The sequence below is a fragment of the Dama dama genome, chromosome 2 (genome assembly GCF_033118175.1).
Source record: "Dama dama isolate Ldn47 chromosome 2, ASM3311817v1, whole genome shotgun sequence".
NCBI classification, from domain to species: Eukaryota; Metazoa; Chordata; class Mammalia; order Artiodactyla; family Cervidae; genus Dama; species Dama dama.
This window is the reverse complement of record NC_083682.1, coordinates 9,063,371-9,087,296: the sequence shown is the minus strand read 5'-3', so window position 1 is coordinate 9,087,296 and position 23,926 is coordinate 9,063,371. Positions and strand designations below refer to the sequence as shown.

The following is a 23,926-nucleotide window of genomic DNA, read 5'->3' as shown; positions in this document are numbered from 1 at the left end:
TTGAACCCAGGTCTCCCAAATTGCAGGCAGATTCTTTACCAGCTGAGCCACAAGGGAAGCCCAAGAATACTGGAGTGGGTAGTCTATCCCTTCTCCAGCAGATCTTCCTGACCCAGGAATCCAACCAGGGTCTCCTGCATCGCAGGCAGATTCCTTAGCAACTGAGCTATGAAGGAAGTCCCTACGAAATTGGAATGTATCATAATAAATGTAAATTAGAAAACAGCTCAGAATCAGAGTATTCACTTACAACAAACCTGTGACCCAGGCATCTGTGAAAATGTCATGAAAAAATGCAGAGATCAATATTCTTATTGAGTTATAATTGACAGATACAACTATATATATTTAAAGTGTACAACGTGATGTTTTGACATATGAATACATTATGAACTACATTACCTGTATCTATTGAATTGGTCATACTATTTTTATCCTTCTTTCTGTTAACATGGTGTATCACATTAATGATTGTGTATGTTGAACCATTCACATCCCAGGGATAAATCCCACTTCCCACTTTATCAGTTCAGTTCAGTTCAGTCACTCAGTTGTGTCCATCTCTTTGTGACCCCATGGACTGCAGCAAACCAGGCTTACCTATCCATCACCAACTCCTGGAGCTTGCTCAAACTCATGTCCATCGAGTCAGTGATGGCATCCAACCATTTTGTCTTCTGCATCCCCTTTTCCTCCTGCCTTCAGTCTTTCCCAGCAGCAGGGTCTTTTCCAATGAGTCAGTTCTTCACATCAGGTGGCCAAAGTATTGGAGCTTCAGCTTCAGCATCAGTCCTCCCAATGAATATTCAGGACTGATTTCCTTTAAGATTGACGGGTTTGATCTCCTTGCAGTCCAAGGGACTCTCAAGACTGTCTCCAACACCATAGTTCAAAAACATCAATTCTTCAGTGTTCAGCTTTCTCTATGGTCCAACTCTCACATCCATACATGACTACTGGAAAAACCATAGCTTTAACTAGATGGACATTTGTCAGCAAAGTAATGTTTCTGCTTTTTAATATGCTGTCTAGGTTTGTCATAGCTTTTCTTCCAAGGAGCAAGCGTCTTTTAATTTCATGGCTAATCACCACCTGCAGTGATTTTGGAGCTCAAGAAAATAAAGTCTGCCACTGTTTCCATTGTTTCCCCCATCTATTTGTCATGAAATGATGGGACCAGGTGCATGATCTTAGTTTTTTGATGTTCAATTTTAAGCCAGTTTTTCACTCTCCTCTTTCACTTTCATCAAGAGGCTCTTTAGTTTCTCCCACTTTATCAGGGTGTATGATTCTTTAAGTGTACCGTTAAACTGAGCTTGCCAATATTTTGTTGCTTCATGGTTGGTTCTTAGTAGGTTGTATGTTTCTGGAATTTATCCATTCCTTAAAGGCCATCCAATTTGTTAGCATATAATTATTTGTAGTAATTGCTTATGAGTCTTTGTATTTCTGTGGTATCAGTTTCAATGTCTCCTCTCATTTCTAATTTTATTCATTTGAGTCTTCTCAATATAGAAGTCTATAGTTTTTTGTCAGTCTAGCTAATAGTTTGTCAATTTTGTTCATTTTTTTAAAAAAACTCTGCTTTATTGATATTTTCTATTTTCTAATCTCTATTTTGTTTATCTCTGCTCTGATCTTTGTTATTTCCTTCCTCTGCTAGCTTTAGGTTTAGTTTTCTAGTTCCTTGAGGTGTAAAGTTGGGGTGCTAATTTAAGTTCTTTCTTTTTTAACATAGGAATTTATTGTTATAAACTGTGTTAAAAATTGTTTTAAAATGCCTTTGCTGCATTCCATGACTTTTTTTATGTTGTACTTCCATTTTCCTTGGTGTCATATTTTCATTTCTCTTTTGATTTCTTCTTTGATCCATTGAAAGCTTATTTCATGACCCAACTTTTGACCTATCTTCTCTGTGCACTTGAGATGTATGTATATTCTGCAATTGTTACATGGGATGTTCTATATAGTCTACTAGGTTCCTCTCATCTAAAGTGTAGTTCATATTTTCTATTTCTTCCTGGTTTATTTTTAGGAGACTACTCCTGTCTAAGAATTTATCCATTTCTTCCAGGTTGTCCATTTTATTGGCAAGTAGTTGCTTGTAGTATTCTTTTATGATCTTTTGTATTTTTGTGGTGTCCATTGTAACTTCTTTTTCATTTCTAATTTTATTGATTTGAGTCCTCTCTCCTTTTTCTTTGATGAGTCCAGTGAAAGGCTTATCAATTTTGCTTATCTTTTTGAACCAGCTCTTAGTTTTATCTTTGCTATTGTTTTCTTCAATCTGTTTTATTTATTTCTCCTCTGATCTTTATGATTTTTTCCTTCTACTATCTTTGGATTTTGTTTGTCCTTCTTTCTCTAGTTGCTTTAGGTGTAAGGTTAGGTTGTTAATTTGTGATTTTTCTTGCTTTCTTAAGCAAGATTGTATTGCTATAAACTTCCCTCTTAGAACTGATCTTTCCATAGGATTTGGATTGTGATGTTTGTTTTCAGATGACATGATGCTATACATATCATGATTTGATGTTTGTTTGCAGATGATATGATTTCTATACATAAAAAATCCTAAAGATGCTACAATAAAACTAATAGAGCTCAGCAATGAATTCAGTAAAGTTGCAGGATACAAAATTAATACACAGAAATCTGTTGCACTTCTATATTCTAACAACAAAAGAACAGAAAAAGAACAGAATTGAAGACCTATACTCTGAAAACTATAAGACCCTTATGAAAGAAATTGAAGATGATACAAATAGATGAAAATATATACTATGTTCTGGGATTGGAAGAATGAATATTGTCAAAAATGACTATACTAGCTAAGGCAATCTATAGATTTAATGCAACCCCTATCAAATTATCAATGGCATTTCTCACAAACTAGAACAAAAAAATCTTAAAATGAGTATGGAAATAAAGAAGATGCCAAACAACCAAAGTAATCTTGAGAAAGAAAAATGGAGCTGGAGGAATCAGCTGTGGTCATCAAAACAGTATGTTACTAGTACCAGTAGATACATAAATAGATCAATATGGAGCAGGATAGAAAGTCCAGAAATAAACCCACACATTTAGGTTCAATTAATTTACAACAAAGAAGGCAAGACTATACAATAGAGGAAAGACATAAATGGTGCTTGGAAAGCTGCACAGCTCCATGTTTTTTAAAAATGACATTAGAACATTTTTTAATACCATACACAAAATATAAAATCCAAATGGATTAAAGACCTAAATGTAAGACTGAAAACTATAAAACTCTTAGAGGAAAACATACGCAGAACACTCTTTGACATAAATCACAGCAATATCTTTTTTGAGCCATATCCTAGAGTAATGGAAATAAAAGCAAAAGTAAACAAATGAGACCTAGTCAAACTTAAAAGTTTTTGCACAGCAAAGGAAACCATAGACAACATAAAAAGACAACCTTTGGGATGGGAGAAAATATTTGCAACAGATGCAACCAACAAGAGATTAGTCTCCAAAGTTTACAAACAGCTCATGTGTCTCAATATCAAAGAAGCAAACAATCAAACAATGGGCAGAAGACCTAAATAGACATTCCTCCAAAAAGACATACAGAGGGTCAGGAGGCACATGAAAAGATACTCAACATGGCTAATTATTAGAGAAATGTAAGTCAAAACTAAAATAAGATATCGCCTCACACTGGTCAGAATGTGTAGTCTTAGTCAATCAGTCGTATATGACTCTTTGCGACCCCATGGATTGTAACCTGCCAGGCTCCTCCGTCCATGGGATTCTCCAGGCAAGCATACTGGAGTGGGTTGCCATTCCCTTCTCCAGAGGCCTTCCCAACCCAGGTCTCCTGCATTGCAGGTAGATTATAGTTAAAACAGCCATCATCAAAAAATCTACAAACAATAAATGCTGGAGAAGCTGTAGAGAAAAGAAAACCCTCCTACATTGTTGGTGGGAATGTAAATTGGTATAGCCACTATGGAGAATAGTGAGGAGGTTTCTTTAAGAACTAAAAATAAAGCTATAATAGGATCTAACAATCTCACTCCCAGGCATACATCTGGAGAAAAACACTGTTCAAAAGGGTACATGCTCCCCTGTGTTCATAGAGCACTATTTACAATAGCCAAGACATGGAAACAACCTAAATGTCCATCAGCTGATAAATGGATAAAGATGTGATTCATATATATAATGGAATATTACTCAGCAATTAAAAAGAATGATAATGCCATTTGTAGCAATGTTGATGGACCTGGAGATCATCATATTAAGTGCAGTTAGTCATACAGAGAAAGACAAATATATGATATTGCTAATATTCAGAATCTTAAAAAAAATTATACAAATGAACTTATTCACAAAACACTGACTTAGAGAATGAACTTATGGTTACCAGTGGGGAAGGGTGGGAGGGAGGGATAGACTGGGAGAAAAAATATATAGTTCAAATCATTATTTCCTATTGATTTTCCATTTCCATTTTCCACTGTTGAAAGTGGTATTGAAGTCCCCTGCTATTATTGCACTACTGTCTATTTCTGCCTTCGGATTCTTAATATTTGCTCAGTATTTTATTTTGCCCTTCTCTTAATTTGTCTTTCTCTTTCTCTTCTTCTTCTGGGACTTCCATAATGAGAATAGTGTTTTATTTGTTGGTGTTCATAATCCAACAAGCATTCTGTACTCTCTTTAATATTTTTTTTGTTCTTCTCTGACTGGAAAATTTCAAATGACTAGTCCTTGAGTTCATAGATTTTTCCTCCACTTTATACATCTTTTGTTGGTGTTATGTATATTGCTTCACTTATTGTATTCTTCAGCTTTAGTATTTGGTTCATTTTTATCATTTCTAGCTCTCTGTTCAACTTCTCATTTTGTTCATGTATTATTTTCTTAATGTCATTGAATTGCCAACCTGCATTCTCTTGTAGCTCATTGAGCTTCCTTAAGACAGTTTCCTTGAATTCTTCATGAAGCAGTTCAAGGACATCCATTTATTAGAGGTCAGTTGCTGGAAAACTATTCTGTTTCTTTGTTGGTGTCATGTTTCCTTGATCTTTTATGTTTCTTGTAGTGTTGCATTGATATATGCACATTTCATGGGACAATTACCTCTTCCAAACTTTGTAGACTAGATTTGTTGGAGAAAGGCCTTCACTTGTGGGGGAATGAGCAGCTACCAGCTGGGTGGGGTGTGCCAACTCCAGCTGTGAGGAAGGTCCAGTAGTGTAGTCTCCATGCCGCTCCACCAAGTGAGGGCTGCGTTGGTAGCAGCCCTCTAATATTATTGGTACAAGGGCTGTTTGGGGTATGGATGCCTACCACATCTTTCCTCAGAGCGTGCTGGTCATTTTGCCCTTGATAGGAGGTGTAATTGACGTTGCAAGGTTCATAGCCTGCACTGAATGTTGGGTATATCTTCCTCTTCGCTCCGTGACTGTCATAGCCCTGTCAGGGGTGGGATCTAATCCCCAGTTGTTGGAATAGAAGCCCTAAGGGTCAGATTCCATAAGGTTCCATTGCCCTTAAGTGCAAGCTTTGTGCCAAAGGAAGTGAGGGCTATAGCAAGTGGGGCCCATGTGATCACAGTGAACTTATGTACCTCCCATGCAGGCATTCACAGTTTTGCCCAGTAGCAGCCCAAATTTTCATCCCTTCTCTGTTGTGTTCATCCTAACGTAGCACTATAGTGGCTCTGGGAGCTGGGGTGCGGCAGCTGCAGGAATCAAGGTGGCTGCCCTGCTGCCTGGGACTTGGGGGGCTGCCTCTTTAAATCCCTCTTTTGAAATATTTGCTTCTGTGTTTCTTCCTTCTCCATCTTATCAAACTCCTCTCAGAATTTTCTAAGTCCCCCTGCTTCTGTCATGACTGTCTTCTACATTGTTTTAGAGGGAAACCTGTTGCCCAAAGCCCACAAACCCAAAGTCAGCAAGGAGGGTCTCATATGCCAGCCACTGTGATGGATTTATTCCACAGGTGTTGCTTTCAAATAAGTTCTGTTGTAAACTGTGTGGGCCTAGATTGGCAAGTACAACATTAGATTCCCTGAGTGTAGGTTTTGTACAGAATCCTTATGCTAAAGGCATGTGTTAGTAGAAGGGACAGTTCTGATATTTTAAAATTCCAAAATATTGCAACCTGCCTATATGGTTTGAATTGGTGTCAGCTCAATACTAGTAACAGAATGGGAGAAGAGGCTTTGATACGTTCAGTTTCTGTTTACACACGGGAAGTTTGCTTCTCAGATCTGCCATTTATTATTGATTCTTTAAGGATTCAAAGTGCTTTCTTTTTGCTAGTTTTTACAAGAGGTTGTTATCGTTCCTATAGCCTAATTTGGTGCTTTCTTTCTCAGGTTTGGGAGGAAGTTTATAATCAGGCTGTGTTTCCTCCAGCTCGCCATTGCTGACACCTTTACAGTCATTGCCCCCAACTTCCTCATTTACTGCTCACTACGTTTCTTGGCTGGAATGTCTGCTACGTGCCTCCTGACAACTAATGTTTTGCTCAGTAAGTCAATGCTTTGTATCTTCAGGGTTTTCCAAGTCTTAACTCTGTCCTTGAGATTCCATGTTGATTTGAATTAAAAATTCTGCTTGTGTTTTCTTTCAGCACTGGAATGGACAGAGCCCCGATTCCAAGCCATGGCAACTACACTGTTGATGGCGGCCACTAGTCTGGGACAGACAATCTTGGGAGGCCTGGCTTTTGCCATCCGAGACTGGCACACTCTCCAGCTAGTGATGTCTGCACCCGTCTTTGTTTTATTTCTGGCCTCAAGGTATGAGCCTTCTTTACTCCTTTGTCTTGTGAGAGTCTGGGGTGAGAATGTACATGGAATCAGATACAAGAATTCTGTTTGGTCCTGGTCTACACCTAAGTATTGAAGAAGGAAATGGCAATCCGCTCCAGTATTCTTGCCTGGAAAACTCCATGGACAAAAGCCTAGTAGGCTACAGTCCATGGGGTCGGAAAGGGTCGGACATGACTGGGTGACTTTCACTTCACTTCATACCTGAGTATGTACTCTTCTTATATGCGCCCCATGTACAATTCGAGATGCAAAACAGGCAGACTTGCCAGATAAAATTAAGGCCATTCAATGAAATTTGAATTTAAGATAACCAGCTAATATTTTTGTGAAATTATATCCCAAATATTGTAAGGTACATAATTATACTGCAATTTGTTCATGATTTATATGAAATTTCTAGCTGGGTTCTGTATTTTTGTTTGCTACTGAATAAAACAAAAGAAATCCCATTATATTAAAATTTCAAACAAGCAACAAATAATTTTTTATCTAAAATATTGCATGGGGCATAGTTCTAATAAAAAATTTACATTTTTTACTTGAAGTTCAAATTTAATTAGGCACACTATTTTTACATGCACACATGTAAATCCATGGCTGATTCATGTCAATGTATGGCAAAAACCACTACAATATTGTAAAGTAATTAGCCTCCAACTAATAAAAATAAATGAAAAAACAAACTAATAACTCCTTGGAAAAAAATAAAAAATAAATAAAATATTGCATGGGGCATAGTTCTAATACAAAGTTTACCTTTTTTACTTGAAGTTCAAATTTAATTAGGCACACTATTTTTACATACTAAAACCAGCAACCCTAAAGACAGAAGATAGCAAAGAATCTTCTTCTGGGAATTCTGAGTCTTTTGCAGTCTTTCCATCCTTACTAATGAGACTTAACAAGTATGATGCAAACAGAATTGCTACAAAAATATTATCCCTACAGAGTAAAACATCTGAAGGTGATCTAGCCTCCATTACAATCTGTGATTATAGGTATCACTTTGTAAGAAAACTTATGTGATACAGAAGATATGGACATTTTTCATTTTTTTAACTGATATTGGAGAGAGGAATGGGAAGCAAATTCACCTCCACAACTATGTAAAGGAAAAGCAGCATGGTTCTTCTAGTTTAAATTAAGTCAGATTGGATCAGTTCAGTTCAGTTCAGCCACTCAGTCATGTCTGACTTTTCACAGCCCCGCGGACCACAGCACACCAGGCCTCCCTGTCCATCACCAACTCCCACAGTTTACTCAAACTCATGTCCATTGAGTTGGTGATGCCATCCAACCATCTCAACCTCTGTCGTCCCCTTCTCCTCCTGCCCTCAATCTTTCCCAGCATCAGGGTCTTTTTAAATGAGTCAGCTCTTCACATCAGGTGGCCAAAGTATTGGAGTTTCAGCTTCAACAATAGTCCCTCCATTGAACAATCAGGACTGATCTCCTTTAGGGTGGACTAGTTGGATCTCCTTGCAGTCCAAGGGACTCTCAAGAGTCTTCCCCAACACCACAGTTCAAAAACACCAATTCTTCGGCATTCAGCTTTCTTTATAGTCCAACTCTCACATCCATACATGACCACTGGAAAAATCATACCCTTGACGAGACGGATCTTTGTTGGCAAAGTAATGTCTCTGCTTTTTAATATGCTGTCTAAGTTGGTCATAACTTTCCTTCCAAGGAGTAAGCGTCTTTTAAGCCATTTCAAGGCTGCAGTCACAATCTGCAGTGATTTTGCAGCTCCCAAAAATAAAGTCAGTCACTGTTTCTGCTGTTTCCCCATCTATTTGCCATGAAGTGATGGGCCCGGATGCCATGATCTTAGTTTTCTGAATGTTGAGCTTTAAGCCAACTTTTTCACTCTCCTCTTTCACTTTCATCAAGAGGCTCTTTAGTTCTTCACTTTCTGCCATCACAGTGATATCATCTGCATATCTGAGGTTATTGACCTTTCTCCCAGCAATCTTGATTCCAGCTTGTGCTTCCTCCAGCCCAGCGTTTCTCATGATGTACTCTGCAAATAAGTTAAATAAGCAGGATGACAATATACAGCCTTGACTTACTCCTTTTCCTATTTGGAACCAGTTTGTTGTTCCATGTCCAGTTCTAACTGTTGATTCCTGACCTGCATACAGATTTCTCAAGAGGTAGGTCAGGTGGTCTGGTATTCCCATCTCTTTCAGAATTTTCAACAGTTTGTAGTGATCCATACAGTCAAAGGCTTTGGCATAGTCAGTTAAGCAGAAATAGATGTTTTTCTGGAACTCCCTTGCTTTTTCAATGATCCAGCAGATGTTGGCAATTTGATCTCTGGTTCCTCTGCCTTTCCTAAAACCAGCTTGAACATCTGGAAGTTCATGGTTCACATATTGCTGAAGCCTGGCTTGGAGAATTTTAAGCATTACTTTACTAGCGTGTGAGATGAGTGTAATTGTGAGGTAGTTTGAGCATTCTTTAGCATTGCCTTTCTTTGGGATTGGAAGGAAAACTGACCTTTTCCGGTCCTATGGCCACTGCTGAGTTTTCCAAATTTACTGGCTTATTGAGTGCAGCACTTTCACAGCATCATCTTTTAGGATTTGAAATAGCTCAGATTGGATGGTTTTTTATCATTTGTTCTATGCGAACTCTGAGAGTCCCTTGGACAGCAAGAAGATCAAACCAGTCAACTTAAAGAAAATCAACCCTGAATACTCATTGGAAGGACTGATGCTGAAACTGAAACTCCAATACTTTGGCAACCTGATGCAAACAGCTGACTCATTGGAAAAGCCCCTGAACCTGGGAAAGATTGAAGACAGAAGAAAAGGATTACAGAGGATGAGATGGTTGGATGGCATCACCAATGCAATGAACATGAATTTGGGCAAAGTCCAGGAGATGGAGGAGGACAGGGAGGCCTGGCGTGCTGCAGTCCATGGGGTCACAAACAGGCAAACACAGCTTGGCAACTGAACAGCATGCACAACTTTGCCCTTCTCTTAGAAAGACTCAGGAATGGCAATTACACCCCTCCCCCTAAGAAGGCTGTTCAGAAGAAGATTATTGTCTGAAAATGACTCTCCCTCAGAGAAATGATTACAGATATATTAATAATATAGTGACGTGAGTTCATTTAGACTGGAGGATGTAGTCTCTATCAGGCTCACCCATTATGTCACTACATCCTCATGACAGTTCTACAGAGTATATGGGGGACTGCCTCCTTGTTACACAGATGATAAAATCAAGGCAGCTGTAAGTAACTCACTTATATAGCCAGATTCCATCATAACTGGTAGGAGCAGGAGTGATTCCAAACTGTGTGAGCCTTTGGCATACGTAAATCACTCAAGGGCCCTTATTTTAGAAAAATGACACATTATGAGGAGACATTTTTTGTGCCCTTACAAGAACCTTGGCAAAGGCCTGTACAAGTAAGGATCCCTCATGTTTCAGCTTCATGAGCTCCCTGGTAAATTTGCCTCTGGTTGAGAAGGGAGTCAATACGACTCCAGCCTGCAATCTCAATAGTGAAGGTAAACTGCACAGAGAGGTCATCTCATTTTCCCCTAGTTATGGTACAAAAGAATGTAAGTTTATAAATTTTGGTATAATCCAACAAGTGGTAGGCATCAGACTGGAGGGGAAAGGCATCTCTGGACAAAGGCTATGTGCAAAATGGGCAAGTGAGAGATGACTACACTTTTGTCCTACTCTTTTTTTTTTTTTTAGGTGGCTGATAGAATCTGCTCGGTGGTTGATTATTATAGACAAACCCCAAAAGGGCTTAAGGGAACTTCAAAAAGCGGCACACAGAAATGGAAGGAAGAATGCTGGAGAAACCCTAACCATGGAGGTGAGGAGGCTGGGAGCTGGTTACAGAATGCAAGAAAAACATATATGCTATTCTTTATATTATCTATATGTCATATATATCATTCATATCCATAAGAGGAAGGGAAAGTAAGATCACAGTGGTGGTTATGAGGCTTCTTACCTCACTGTCCAGTTTCTCAACGAGTATCAACATTGTTTGTGTTGGCCTTGGCACAGAACACGTTGCTGCTAAAACTAGACACAGATATTTTACTTAACAGAGGAGAAGAGTACTAATTATTAACAACTGGAAAGACTGAGCATTGGTCACACATTAACTTGGTAAGGGAAAGTAATCAAAGTTAATTTACTCTTTACAGTTCAATGTTCTGATTGCCTTTTTTCAGGGCAACAAGACCAGAAGGAAAGGTTCATGACTGTGCAAATAGAGTATGTGGAGCTTCATATTTCTGTTCATTAACTCACAAATACTTTGATCCATGCTATCTACTTAATGCCTACCTATGGCAAGTTTGGTTCTATCCCTGGAATTATGACAGTGAACACAACAATACAAATCTCTGTTTTGTGAAAGTGACAGTCAACTTACCACAAGTCCCAAGGGTAAAACTGACTAGGTATGCCTCAAAGAAGTGATTTTCTTTTTTATTTTCCTCCCTAGCTAAGTAAAACATTGTAGACCATTAAGTGACTAATTCATCATATCATGCACATACATAAAATACTTAACAAAAGATTAGTGTGTGAGACATGTTACTTGGTCATGAATAACAGAATAAGCCAGAATCCCAGCCTTCAAGAATCTTTCATATAGATATGAGGGGGAAAGTAACAGATATTTTTTAGTCTAAATGTTTGCAATGATAGGAGATAGAAAGATTTCTATTGAAGACCCTGAAAAAAGAGTCTACCTTCATTTTATTGGAAAAAAATTAATAATTAGCTGGTTCAAGAAGAGAAATGCAACTTTTCTGGAAGCATATTCAGTGACATATCTAATGAAAATTTTTATACCCCCAAAAGAAAGCAGAGGCTCTTTTTAAAAGAGATTTGATTTCACAGTCCAGAATCCCCCCAGTAGCATCTCCCACACCCACAATTCAAACAGTCCCCCAAAGTTAAAGGTGAGTGGTTACCAAAAAAAAAAAAAAAAACTCATTTCACAGTCCAGAATCCCCCCAGTAGCATCTCCCACACCCACAATTCAAACAGTCCCCCAAAGTTAAAGGTGAGTGGTTACCAAAAAAAAAAAAAAAAAAACTCATTTCACAGTCCAGAATCCCCCCAGTAGCATCTCCCACACCCACAATTCAAACAGTCCCCCAAAGTTAAAGGTGAGTGGTTACCAAAAAAAAAAAAAAAAGAGATTTGAATAAGGAGAAGCAAAATGCTTCTGAGAGTTAAGATTCCACTGAAGATGGGGGAAAGGAATCAAAGCATGCTCAGTTTTGTCTGGCTCCCTGCAACTCCATGGACTGTAGCCCGTCAGGCTCCTCTGTCCATGAGATATTCCTGGCAAGAAAACCAGAGTGGGTTGCCATTTCCTTCTTCAGGGGATCTTCCTGACCCAGGGATTGAAGCTGTGTCTCTTACGTCTCCTGCATTGGCAGGAGAGTTCTTTACCACTGAGCCACCTGGGAAGAAATCAAAGTTTCTCCCAAAATGAATCCATTACACAGAGATAATACCCCTGAGGGTCCTTGACATGATGGAGAATATGTTGGTACATGCTTTCAAAATAAAACAGAAAACCTCTAAATTGGTGTTGACCTACGGTTCTTTTAAAACTGCATTGATAGAACTCTATCTTATACAAAATTAGATTGTACCAACTTACTTCTGAGGAACTATCTTTATAGTCAAGCCCAAATCTAACATTTTGCCTACCAGTTTGGCCCAGTACAGAGAATGAAAGATTTGATCTTACAAGGACCAGGCACATAACAAAAACAAGTCATACAAGCAAGAAGTAAGACAAGAATAAGGCATTATCAAAGTGAAAGGCAGTTGACAATCCCCTTAGTGCCAGGGGAAGGAAGGGAGTTTCACACAAGAGGAACAATTGAAATTTGGTTTACAAGATGGATTCACTGCATGAATGACTACTCAGTATTGTTTAATTTGATTTTTTTATTTTGTAAAAATAACTTAGAAATTTGTGATCTTAATTTTGTTTTAACTTCATCTGATGGATGGCCTGACACACCCACTTCAATCATAACTTAAATTTGTTCCACTTATATCCACTCAAATATCAGTTTATCTTTTAATAGGACTATAATTGTTTTACAATGTTGTGTTAGTTTCTGCTGTACAATGAAGTGAACCAGCTGTATGTATACACATATACCCTCCCTCTTGGACCTCCCTCCCACCTTCCATCCTTCCCACCCACCTAGATCATCACAGGCACCCTGTGCTATGCAGCTATCTATTTTATACATGGCAGTATATATATGTCAACCCTAATCTCCCAATTCATCCACCTTCCCCTTCCTCTACTGTGTACGTGTCTGTCTTCTATATCTGCGTCTATATTCCTGCCCTGCAAATAAATTTATCTGTACCATTTCACATACATGCATTATTATTACTCCAATCTTGAATGTCTGAGAGCCCAGTATATAACACATCTCTTTTTCCCAAAACACATACAACTTAGGTACAATTTTAAGTTCACAGAAAGACAGAAAGCAAAATCTTTGTTTTTTCACTCCAGTGAAAATTGGAGTAATAGATGTGACTTTAAATATCTAGCCCCAGAGTATCATCAGCAGGATGAAGGGCTAGGAGGGGCCAACACTTGTCTCCCCCTTAAAAACAATAAAAACAATAAATAAACAGCTTGTTGTTGTTGTTTAGCCACTAAGTTGTGTACAACTCTTTTGCAACCCCATGGATTATATCCCCCCAGGCCCCTCTGTCTGTCTCTAGGATTTCCCAGGCAAGAATACTGGAGTGGGTTGCCATTTCCTTCTCCAGGGGATCTTCCTGACCCACATCTCCTGCACTGGCAGGCAGATTCTTTACACTGAGCCACCAGGGAAGCCCAAAATAAACAACTACCAACCGACAAAAATAGCTCTGGAAAAAGGCTGGACTACAAGGACAAGACAGCAGAAACACAAAAGTCAAAAGGATATCTGCATAGAAGAAGTGCAGGAAGCATTTTACCTGCATCACCCCTTGCTCCAACCCAGAGTAGCCTGGTAACAGGAGGAGTCCCCATGCAGGGATATTACCCTATGAGGAAATGGAGAACAGGATACTTCTGCAAGCCGCAACTCTCATGGACTTTTACAGACTTTGCTTCTGAGGACTCACGTAGGCTTCACCTATGCTGGTCAGATGTCAGAGATACCTGGAGTCCTAGATACTGTGTTTCTTCTCCAAGGCTGCCACTGCCACGGTGGTTAGACCTTTCCCCAGGAACCCCAGTCACTGTTGTGTCCAGCTCTCTGGGATCATGATTCCACAGAATTAAGTATCCTTTCATGAGAGAAATTCTCAAAAACTCGGGTATAGAGGCAATGTACCTAAATATGATAAAGGCCATATATGACAAGCCCATAGCTAACATCATACTCAATGGTGAAAAGTTAAAAGCCGTTCTTTAAGACCAAGAACAAGAGAAAGATGCCCACACTCATCATTTCTATTCAACATAGTTTGAAATCCTTACCATAATAATTAGGCATGAAAAATAAATAAAGCCATCCAGGTCAGAAAGGAAGAAGTAAAATCAATTCTGCTTGCAGATGATATGATCTTATGTACAGTGTGGACATGAAGCAAACAGATTGCTAGGTATTTCTCCAGTAAAGATGGGTTTATTCAGGATCAGTAAAGAATTGCATTTCAGGGCTTGCAACCATGGTGAGCCATGTGCAAGTTCCTGCATGGGAAGGGAAAGAAAACACCTTTGTGGGGAGGAAAACGCAGTTGGAAGATCTTTTATAGTTAACAGAGAGTCCATGGCTTCATTGGTTTGTCCTTGCCAGGAAAGGAAAGGAGTCTTTCTTCTTCCTGTTGGGCTCTACTACTCTCATAAGACATGGAAGCTCCCCCTTCTAATCTCTTGATTCTATCTAATTGAAGTTTCTATGTATTAAGTTTATACAATAGAAAATCCTACCGACTCCATATAAAAAGCCTGTTAGAACTGGATATTCAGTAAAGTTGAAGGATAAAAAAATCAATATTAAAAATTAATTACATTTCTACACACTAACAACCAACTATATGAAAGAGAAATTATGAAAGAAAACCCATTTACAGTAGTAAAAAAAAAAAAAACAATAAAATACTTAGGAATAATTTAAGCAAGGAGGTGAAATTTTTCTGTATACAGAAAACTATAAAATATTAATGAAAGAAACTGAAGACACAAATAAATGGAAAGATATCCCATGTATTGGATTGGAGTAATTAACATTGTGAAAGATCCATACTACCCCAAGTAATATGCAATTCAATGCAATCTCTATCAAAATTCAAATGCGTTTTTCTTTGAAGTAGAAAAAACTATCCTAAAACTTGTATGGTACCACAAAAGACCCTGAGTAGCCAAAGCTATCCTGAAAAGGAAAAACAAAGCTGGAGGTATCACAAATCCTGATTTCAAACTATATCACAAAATTATAGTAATCAAAACAGTATGGTGTTGGCATAAAAACAGGCACAAAGAATGGTGGATCAGATAGAGAGCCCAGATACAAACCCATACATAAACGTCCCACAAGATTTTAATAAGGGAACACACAATGAGGAAGGAATAATCTCTCCAATAAATGGTACTGGGGAAACTGGATATTCATATGCAAAAGAATGAAACTGAGTCCCAGTCTTACACAACTCACAAAAATTAACTTCAAATAGATTAAAGACTTAAAGGTAAGTCCTAAAAGCATAAAACTCCTGGGGGTGGGGGTGGAAACAAGAAAAAAACTTCTTGACATGAGTCTTGGCAATGTTTCTTGAATAAGACACCAAAAGCATAAGCAACAAAAGCAAAAATAAAAAGGTAGGACTGCATCAAACTAAACAGCCTCTGCACAACTGAGAAAACAATGAATTGAAAAAGGCAACTTACAACTTGGGAGAAACTAATGTATGGCAAAACCACTACAATATTGTAAAGTAATTAGCCTCCAATTAAAATAAATAAATTTATATTAAAAAAATAAGTTTCAAACCATATATCTGATTAGGAGTTAATATTCAAAAATATATATAAATATTAACTTTTATCAAATGAGCAAATAATTCAATTTTAAATGAGCAAAGGATCTGAATAGACATTTTTCTAAAGAGAAACAAATGGCCAATAGGTATGTGAAAAGGTGCTCAGCATAAATTTAGGGACATGCAAACTAAAACCACAATAAAGTATTATCTCACACAAATTGTCAAAAAGACAAGAGATAACAAATGTTCACAAGGATGTTGAAAAAGGAAAACCTTACACACATTGTTGATGGGAATGTAAATTGGTACAGCCATTGTGGAAAATGCTATGGTAGCAATGGTAGAATTGGTAGTTTCTCAAAAAGTTAAAAACTGAGCTACCATATGACCCAGCAATTCTACTTCTGGGTGTATATCCAAAGGAAATGAAATCAGTATCTTGAAGGGAAATCTGCACATCCATATTAATTTATCAGTTTTCATAATAGACAAAATTTAGAAATAGTCTAGATGTCCTTCAGAAGTTAAATGAATAAGAAAGTATGAGATACACAGACATATGCAATGGGATATTATTCTGACTTTTAAAAATATAAGGAAATCTTCCCATTTGCAGCAATGTGGATTAACCTGGAGGGTATTATGCTAAGGGAAATAAGCAAGACAAATATTTTATGATACTACTTACATGTGCAATCTCAAAAAAAGAAAAAATCAGTTTCTCAGAAACAAAGAACAGAATAGTGGTTGCAAGGGGCTGGAGAAAAGGAGAAATGGGGAGACATCAGTCAAAATGTAAAAACCTTTAGATATAAGTCTGGGGATGTAATGTACAGCATGGTGACTATGGTTAATGATAACAGTATCCAATGAATGCTTCCCTGGTAGCTCAGATGGTAAATAATCTGCCTGCAATGCAGGAGACCTAGATTTGACCCCTGGGTTGGGAAGATCCCAAGGAGAAGGGAATGGCTACCCACTCCAGTATTCTTGCCTGGAGGATCCCATAGACAGAGAAGCCTGGTGGGCTACAGCCCATGGAATCACGAAGAGTCAGACACAACTAGTAATAATACTCTTACATCCCATGAATGAATAGAGAAGATGTGGTATATACACAATGGAATATTGGCCATAAAAAATGAAATATTGTCATTTGTAGCAACATGTATGGACCCTGAGAATAGCATACTAAATGAGTAAGTCAGAGAAAGACAAATATTACTTATCACTTATACATGAATTCTTAAAAATATATATATAATACAAATGAATCTATTTAGAAAACAGATTCACAGACATAGAAAACAAACTTATGGTTACCAAACGGGAAAGGTGAGGTGGGGGGGGCTGTAAATTATGAGCATAGAATTAATAAACACACACTATTATATATGGGCTCCCCTAATGACTCAGACAGTAAAAAAAATCCGCCTGCAATGCAGGAGACCCGGGTTCAGTCCCTGGGTCAGGAAGATCTCCTGGAGAAGGGAATGGCTACCCGCTCCAGTATTCTTGCCTGGAGAATCCCGTGAGCAGAGGAGCCTGGTGGGCTACAGTCCATGGGGTTTCAAAGAGTCAGACACGACTGAGCGACTAACACTAACACTAATATATACAAAATAGGTAATCAACAAGGGTTTACTGTATACTGTACAACACAGGGAATAATAGTAAGTATTTTATAATAACCCATAATAAAAATAATATGAAAATTTTTATGTATATGATTATATGCATAATTTATATATATGGATCACTTTGCTGTAAGCCCAAAACTAACATGATATTATAAATCAACTGTATTTCAATTAAAAATTAATAAATAAAAATCTTTAGTTAATAAGTTAATAAGGATCCCAGCTATACAAGATGTAAACTGATATGCACATTTGTGACTACAAATCTCTGTGAGAAAGACATTATTTTTTGTTCTCCAAATATCCTAATCCTGATTCCCTGATTTATTCATCTGCTTATTCTTCTTTTTAATGACAAGGACACTGAGGCTAAAAGATATTCAATTAACTTCTCAAGGTACATACCTGACAAATGGCAGAGCCATTGTATAACACCAGGTAATAAAGTCTGGGCATAAAATATACTACTCCAAGATCTCCTCTGATTTTGTCCTTAGATTTAATGCTAGGCATTTTATTTATGAAGGCACAACATGCTAGGATTTTCCTTAAAGAGGCTGACTCAGGAACAAAAGTTAAGGTTGTCACAAGAATTAGTCTCCTTCCTGAAAAAAACTTTCCTACCAAGAGCAGCCAACTGAGAACCAAGCTCAGTTGCCAGACTTTCAGGCCCCTCTCATAAAAATGAAGCTTTGGACCTAAATTCAAGTAACTCTTCCTTTAGTGCCTTCCTGGCCTGAATCTACAATCTTGACACCCCTTTTGATTCCCAACAGGCAAATTAAGTCTCATGCCAAAATGTCATTGTCACTGCACAATTTCCCTTTAACTCCATGAATCTCCATTCATAACACTGTACAGCTGTCATTACATATTCAGTGTCTGTATTTTCCAGTAGAAACAAAGGGAAGTCATCTACCTGGTCCTCTGTTGGGAACCTCACAAAGCCTACAATTGTGTGACCACTGAACTGTTTGTTTTGTTGAAGGTCCTGAGATCCACCATGCAGGAGGAGCTGGAGGCAGCACAGACCAAACCTTCTGTGTTTGACTTGTTCCGCACACCCAACCTGCGTAAAAGGATCTGTCTCCTGTCCTTTGTGAGGTGGGCTTCACACAACACATGAAGGCTGTTAAATAGTGGAGATGTGATTGTATTTGTTATTGCAACATCTATAACATGCTAGAGGGACAGATTTGAGACAAAGCATAAGGAAGTCAAGAATATGGTTGCTATGTTTGGTAAAAGTGAAAAGGTTATGAAAAGGCAAGCACAAAAGCAATTATACAATGAGTTCTGCTTGTCACACCACCCTGCCAGGCTCATCATGCAGATGCTGAGAATGTCAATCGTGGCACATGAATGGCTATAAGTTTCTTGTCTATAAGTTTCTTCACTTGTTCTAATTTTAATTAAAGTAAAACTACAAATAGTAAAATGAACAAATACATCTTGTCCAATGAATAATTCCATATATAGATAGCCATCACCCAGATCAAAGTATAGAAAAAAAGCCAAAATTCTAGAAGACTCCATCATATCTCCTCTACAGCAAAACTCTCTCCCTGAAAGTTTAATAATAATTATGATTTCCATCATCATACAATCATTTTATGGTAATTTTAAAGTGATAATCTTGCAAGGAAATATGTCACAAAATAGACCATTCCTTAATAGTTTATCGCCAACCACTGCCTGTCTGGGCCAATATTATTACAATTTGTAGGGCCTATAGTCTAAACTTATGTGTCTTTCACCTTTGTTCACCATAGATTTGCAAACGTGTTGACGCATTTTGGCCTGACTCTCCACCTCCAGCACTTGGGGAGCAATATTTTCATGTTCCAGATTCTCTTTGGCATAGTCACCATCCCAGCCAATTACGCTGCTCTTTTGGCCCTGAATCACCTGGGCCGTCGAATAACCCAGATGCTTTTCATATTTCTGCTGGCAGTCTCCACTCTAACCATCACATGCGTGTCTGAAGGTAAGAAAAGACCAAATATTCAAGAAAGAATATGTCTTCCCCGCCCTCATTTCTCATAGGTGTGTACTGGTCACACCTACTTCAAGCAAAAAGAAAATGGAGATTGGGTTCTAACAATTCCCCAAAACCAATCTGGAGTTTTAGTACATGTGCATGCTAAGTCACTTCAGTCTTGCCTGACTCTTTGTGACCCTATGGACTGTAGCCCACCAGGATCCTCTGTCCATGGGATTGTCTAGGCAAGAATACTGGAGTGGATTGCAATGCCCTCCTCTAGGGGATCTTTCTGATTCAGGGTTTGAACTTGCATTTCTTGCCTCTCCTGCATTGACAGGCGGGTTCTTTACTACTAGCGCCACCTAGGAAGCCCCGGGTGTTTTTAGTACATATTCTGCTATAAAGTTGCCAAAAAAAGAGCCAAAGATCTGTCGAGGTTGGCTGTGATATCATGCCCAAGAAGTATCCGGAAACTGATACCATGTATTACTGACAGTTTCTCTAAGATAGCATTTGATCACTTGGCTTTGCCCAGTCACACTTCATTTGGGCGTTTGCTTTGCTTGTTTTTGGCCATGCGGTACAGCATGCAGGGGTCTTAGCTCCCTGACCAGGGAACCAACCCAGGCCCCCTGCAGTGGAAATGCGGAGTCTTAATCACTGGATGGCCGGGGAAGTCCTGCCTTTTTATAGTAAGTATGGAGGTCTAGGAGCTTCCCTGATGGCTCAGAAGTAAAGAATCTGCTTGCAATGCAGGAGACACGGGTTCAATCCCTAAGTTGGGAAGATCTCCAGGAGAAGGAAACAGCAACCTACTCCAGTATTCTTGCCTGGAGACCCCCATGGAGCCTGGTGAGCTACTGTCCATGAGATCTCAAAGAGTTGGACATGACTTAGCGACTAAACAACAGCAACCTGGAGGATCTAGACCTTGTAACTGCATCTCATGCAAGGACACAATACTATCACTTCCTCTCTTCAGGCTCTCTCTTTTTTTAAATTAACTTATTTATCTTAATTTGAGGCTAATTACTTTACAATATTGCGATGGTTTTTGCCATACATCGATATGAATTAGCCTCGGGGGTACACGTGTCCCCATTCCTGAACCCCTCTCCCACCTCTCTCTCCACCCCATCCCTCTGGGTTGTCCCAGAGCACCGGCTTTGAGTGCCCTGCTTCATGCAGTGAACCATGACATTCTATTCCATGATTCTGTCTCCAGAATGTATATATATTCTCCAACTCTGGTTTAGGGGTGCATTCTTGACCTCAAGAAAACAAAAATTTCTTATCTTCAGGCAGAGAAGAAATATCCATTAGGAACAAGTCACTATAGTTAAGGGCCTCTCTTAGAATCAATTTCACTGAATTGAGCAATCATGTGTAATAAATAGGGGAACCCAGATGGTCACCATGCTTCACCTGACCCCCAGTGGGCAGTTATATATTTTACATGATACTTGATTAACAGGTTCCACTCCTCATCTTTTTTTCATTATTATTATTGGAATATAATTGTTTTATAATGTTGTGTTAGTTTCTGTTGTATGAAGAAAGTGAATCAGCTATATGTATACAGAGATCTGCTCTCTTTTGGAGCTCCCTCCTACCCACCCCCATCCCACCCATACACCTCATTTCAGAGCACTGAGCTGAGTTTCCTGTGTTACATAGCAACTTCTCACTAGCTAGCTATTTTACACATGGTAGTATATATATGTTAACCCTAGATTCCATACATATGCATTAATATACAGTACTTATTTTTCTCTTTCTGACTAACTTCACTCTGTCTGACAGACTCTAGGATCAGCTACATCACTACAAGGGGTCCAACTTCATTCCTTTTTATGGCTGAATAGTATTCTCTTATATATATGTGCCACCTCTTCTTTATGCATTCATTCATCTGCTGATGGACATTTAGGTTGCTTTTATGTCCTAGCTATTGTAAACAGTGCCACAATCAAATTGGAGTAGATGTGCTTTTAGAATTATGGTTTTCTCAGGATATATGCCCAGTAGTAGGATTGCTGGGTCATATGGTAGCTCTCTTTTTAGTCTTGCTCCTCTCTTCATCTTGAACAGCATCAACAGAGCAAGTTTGCTGCCTTACAATCAATGTCACTCCAATGTTGCAACATTCTTATGAGATTTTCTGTAACTGGGTGGAAACTGAACCTAGCCTTCAGTGTTTCTTGAAGGCTAGCATTCTTTCCCTTGTGAAGGTCCATACTCCTGATTTTTTAACATTATTCTAAATCTAGTTACTCTTCAAATTGTTCATTAACATAGCAGTTCTGCCCTTTTATTATATTCTTCTGCAATATAAGTCCCTTGTAATTATTGCATATGCACCAATGTTTCAAACTCATGAGGATTTAAGCGATGATCATATACCTCAGAAACTGCCAACAAGAGTTCTACATTCCACCTCAAGGGCAGAGGAGACACAGAACAGAATTAGTGCCAGAGAACACCTGCTGATCTCACCTTCCTTTTCCTCTTCTGCAAATCTCAGACATTCAAGGAGAATTGAGGAGATAACCCAGACCCTTTTATTCATCATGAGCCATAAAAAGTAGATAAGTCACATTTCTCAGCCTATTAGACACTGCACATTTTCCGCCCCTGTGCAGCTTCTCTACAGGGTATACTTGCAAACGCCTCCATTCAGATCTTCTTCATTTGTAATTATAGGAATGCAGTTGCTTCAGCTCAGATTTCATGAGCCTCACTGGTCTTTCTCTCTCCAGAAATGCAGGCCCTGCGTATGGCTTTGGCAGCTTTAGCAACAGGAGTTTCTTTTGCCACATTTGCCAGCAATTTTTGCCATGGAAGTGAACTAATTCCTACTGTGCTCAGGTATACTGAAATCTCGTGGATACTCTTTCAGGATCAAAACAGACCTTTCTGAATTAACTGACATTTGTTGAAGGAAGAAAAGAAGATTGGTTAGTTATCAAGGCAATCAATTATAATTACAAAACACCAGCAATTTATAAGCAAATTTATTTAAAGCAGACTTTGTTGGGTACTGGGTGATGTCCTTAAATGCATCATCTTATATAGTCTTCTGAACCACACAAAGGATAGATGGCATGAGTAATGATATCTTTTTTAATGATCAAGCTGTGTTTTAATGCACTTAATGTACTTGAAATTGAAAAAAATCACTTATGACTAATAGAAAATTTCAAAAGCAAGCATAAGTCATCAGCCTTCTCCACTGCTATGCTATCTCCCATAATCAAAGCACAATAATAAATCACAAACTATATTGTAGATTTGTACTTGACTTTCTTGTATTATTGTTTATACCCTAAGGGTAACATCTGTGGGAATCATGGGAATTGCTGCTAATACTGGGGCAGCCCTGGCTCCCCTCTTGATGATCCTAACTGTGTATTCCCCTCACCTACCCTGGATCATCTACGGAGTCTTACCCATCCTCGCTGGTCTTGTTATCCCACTCCTTCCTGAAACCAAGAATAAGCCTCTGCCCGACTCCATCCAAGATGTGGAAAATGAGTGAGTAAACCCTCTAAGCGTCCCTTGGGGGAGCTGTGCACTCAGAGTCTGTGACGAGGAGGGAAAAACATGAGTTGAGACACTGTCCCCCAAACAAGCTAAGCTCTAAGCTATTTCCAGGTGATCAGTGCCTTTGGTTTAGCTACAGTCTCATCCCTCCCCACAGTGACCTCGGACTCCCCCACGCTTCCCTGGATCACCCAGACCAACATCAGTATGCACCAGTAGGTTTAGAGGTGAAGAAGCCAAAATTAGATGCCTTGGTGTGACATACACACCCCTGAAGGTGTTTCACAAACATGCACTGATCCAAACACCGGATTCTCATCCCTCAGACCCTGGCAGACCTCAGCCCAGTGAGGGCAGTAAGCTCTCTGAGACTGTTGGTGTCTGTAGGTCTGTGACCTGCCCAGGTCACTGAAGACCTGAGGGAGACCAAGGAGAAGACAAGAGCACCTCCCCTCCCATAGATATCTCAGGGGAAAGAGTCCTATTGTGTTGCCTGTGAAATTCGGACCATCTGACTTTCCCTGGAAATGAAATGTTACAAAAAGAGAGAAGAGTAGTAAATATTGGGATCTTAAAGTGATGACTGGGAAAGGAATCTATGACTTTCTGTGTTCCATTTGCCTTTTCCAAAGACTTTTGACCAATGCAATGGTGTCCAAAAGTAAAAGTAGAAACTATTGAAGCTGCCTTCCCAAATTTTGCTCTGGGCGTTTGGTCTTTTTCTTCACAAGATTCATTCCAACTCTCAGAGCAGAGGTCACAGTTTTCACCCAAGCTGGTGGATAAAAGATTAGCTTATTCCAAAAAATAAACATGTAGGGCATATAGGCTTCTTCCATGTCTTTTTGTTTTTGTGTTTGCTTACTGGTTTATTTGTATTTGTCCTAGGGAAAAAAGGTCAAGAAAAACAAAGCAAGAAGATACTTTCATGAA

The 23,926-nt window shown here is 38.8% G+C and overlaps 1 protein-coding gene across 1 annotated transcript in view; it reads left to right on the top strand.

Moving 5' to 3' along the window:
- LOC133066051 (organic anion transporter 7-like) overlaps positions 1-22,988 on the top strand; it is a 29,004-nt gene extending 6,016 nt beyond the window's left edge. The window contains exons 3-9 of the mRNA XM_061156733.1: positions 6,353-6,507; positions 6,610-6,778; positions 10,535-10,658; positions 18,455-18,570; positions 19,239-19,453; positions 22,210-22,318; positions 22,781-22,988. Of these exons, the coding sequence (XP_061012716.1) occupies positions 6,353-6,507; positions 6,610-6,778; positions 10,535-10,658; positions 18,455-18,570; positions 19,239-19,453; positions 22,210-22,318; positions 22,781-22,988 (1,096 nt within the window). The remainder of the gene's footprint in view (positions 1-6,352; positions 6,508-6,609; positions 6,779-10,534; positions 10,659-18,454; positions 18,571-19,238; positions 19,454-22,209; positions 22,319-22,780) is intronic.
- The last annotated feature ends 938 nt before the right edge of the window (positions 22,989-23,926 follow it).